Source organism: Oryza sativa, chromosome 3 (assembly GCF_034140825.1).
Source record: "Oryza sativa Japonica Group chromosome 3, ASM3414082v1".
Lineage (NCBI taxonomy): Eukaryota > Viridiplantae > Streptophyta > Magnoliopsida > Poales > Poaceae > Oryza > Oryza sativa.
The window spans coordinates 11,551,192-11,553,519 of NC_089037.1; the positions used below are offsets into that span (position 1 = coordinate 11,551,192).

Here is a 2,328-nt window from a genome sequence, read left to right on the forward strand (position 1 = left end):
TAAATTGATGAACTATAGCTTAAAAAATTATCTTCACCGGGTTCCTGGGCACCCCCTTTAAACATGTAGCTCCGCCCCAGAGTCAGCCCACCTCTATACCCCACGTTAGCTTCTCCGTTGCCAGCGCTGTGTCCATCGATCGCTCGCCCGCCGAACAGGAAGACGATCCACGTCGCCATTCTCGCCGTTGTGTGCTACTATTACGTGTGCCACACGATTGGGTCGACGGTAGCAGAGACGGCATGCATGTACATCACCATCGATATCTCCACGTTGTCCGGCGCGAAATATTTCTCCAGCGGAACCGTACGTTGACCGGAACGCCGGCAAAACTCTCGTGTAGGCTTCCAGGGCGACATGCCATCCGAGTAATCAACAGATTTATCGTTGTACGTCAAAATCTCCTGCGCCCCTTTTTTTTCCGGGAACCTTCCCTACTCGATCGATCGATTGATCTATTGTGCAGATCGTCGATGTCGATGGAGATCGATAATCAATTCATCATCATAGATAGAATTTCATTCCCCTCCTCACCAACCTTCCGACTACTGGACTATTACTGTAGTTATATTTATCGCGCTAAATAATCGGAGAAAAATTGTAATCAGATGTTCACTCGTTTATTACATGTCAATTAAATAAATATAAATAATAATAATAATATATTAATTTGTGTAATTTAAACATGCTTGTGAAGTGATATATTACTTATTAATTCATTTATATTTTAAAAAAATACAATTATTATAAGCAAATTTGATATCCATCCAAGCGAATAAAAAGTTTCCCCAAAACAAGAAAGTACTACTCATGGCATAGTAGTCGCAACTTGCAACTAGCAAGCTGCAAGCTAATCCTACTACGTAGGATGGCGAGACGCGAGAAAGAAACCGTCACACCCAGCGACCGTACTTGCCTGCATGACTCTCCAACTCCAGAAACCACCAAAACCGCATGTGCCTCAATTTGCCTCCAAAAAAAAACTTTACTATTCTCCCGTGGATTCGCGGAACCTGCGGGCCGAGCCAATCCGTAGCGCGGGCGCCACAGAAACCAGTGATCCCTGAAACAAAAATCACCACCCCCCGTAGTACATCAAACAATCTTTTGCGGCGGCGCGCGCCCTATATATTTATCGCGCCACCGAAGCCTAAGACCCACCACCACTACTTCTTAGATCATCATCATCATCATCTCAATCTTGTCGAGAGGTGGATCGATTGATTGGTTTGCGTTTAATTAATTGTTGGTTTGGTCGATGGAGGCAAGATCGATGGACAGGCTGAGCGTGCACCACAACGGCGGCGGCATCTCGAAGCCGTGCCACGGCGGCGGGAAGGGCGGCGGCGGCGGCGGGAAGGGGAGCAGGGGAGGCGGCGGGAAGGGGATCAAGGTGGTGTACATCTCGAGCCCCATGAAGCTCACCGCCAGCGCCGAGGAGTTCCGCGCCGTGGTGCAGGAGCTCACCGGCCGCGACTCCAACGTCGCCGACCACGACCTCGACCATCACCACCACCACCACCAGCAGCAGCGCTACCACTCCTTCTCCTCCTCCTCGTTCGGCCGCGCGTCGATGATGATGCCGGCGGCTGCGGCAGGCGGCGTCGTCCCCCGCTCCAGCATGCCGCCCACGATGGCGACCGCGAACGCCGCCGGCGCGGGGCGGATGATGATGGCGACGGCGGATGCCACCGGTGGTGGCGCCGCCGGCGTCATGGCCACGGCGGCGCCCATGCCGTTCCAGAGCGTGTACGACCATGGGAGCTTGCTATACGGTCAAGACTACTGGTAGGCTGGTAGCTAGCTACATCGATCGGAGCTCCGTTTCCTTCTACATGCCACACCACCATGGATACGAGTATATATACCGTATATATACTGCTTTCTGCTGTGCATGTACGCTTGCTTCTGCCTTAGTTATTGGTTCGATCATCTTGTACTTCCCTTGTACGATCATACTAATATGTTGTTAATATAGAGGAGAGGTTTGTAATTATGCGTTCGCTGTCTCAACTTTTAACTGATCAACTGGATATTTTTCTTCGTCTTCGCCCATGGCCGGATCTCGCGCGTGGTAGCTAGCATCTACATCGATCATAAATTCATAAGCATATATAAATGAAAACATATATGATAATATGAAGCGGATCTGCAGATGGATCAAGCAAATGGTGCAACAAGTTCATACCTATTTGTTTGTTTAACTCGAGGGCAATGACAGTATGACATGGTCAGAAATGGATTGACGCCGAACGATCGATCAATCGGTCGGAATCGATCTACGGCATAACGTGTGAGCTGATATACCGTAGGTCCATATGTTAAGAT

The 2,328-nt window shown here is 49.7% G+C and overlaps 1 protein-coding gene across 1 annotated transcript; it reads left to right on the top strand.

Annotated features, from left to right (window-relative positions):
• The first annotated feature begins 1,159 nt into the window (after nucleotides 1–1,159).
• On the top strand, nucleotides 1,160–1,996 carry LOC4332662 (uncharacterized). The gene has a single exon (XM_015773731.3). The coding sequence runs from the start codon at nucleotides 1,259–1,261 to the stop codon at nucleotides 1,790–1,792; it is 534 nt and encodes a 177-aa protein (XP_015629217.1). The 5' UTR covers nucleotides 1,160–1,258; the 3' UTR covers nucleotides 1,793–1,996.
• Nucleotides 1,997–2,328: the final 332 nt, after the last annotated feature.

Coding starts and splice junctions, on each gene's coding strand:
- LOC4332662 (XM_015773731.3), top strand. CDS start 1,259: ATGGAGGCAAGATCGATGGACAGGCTGAGCGTGCACCACAACGGCGGC.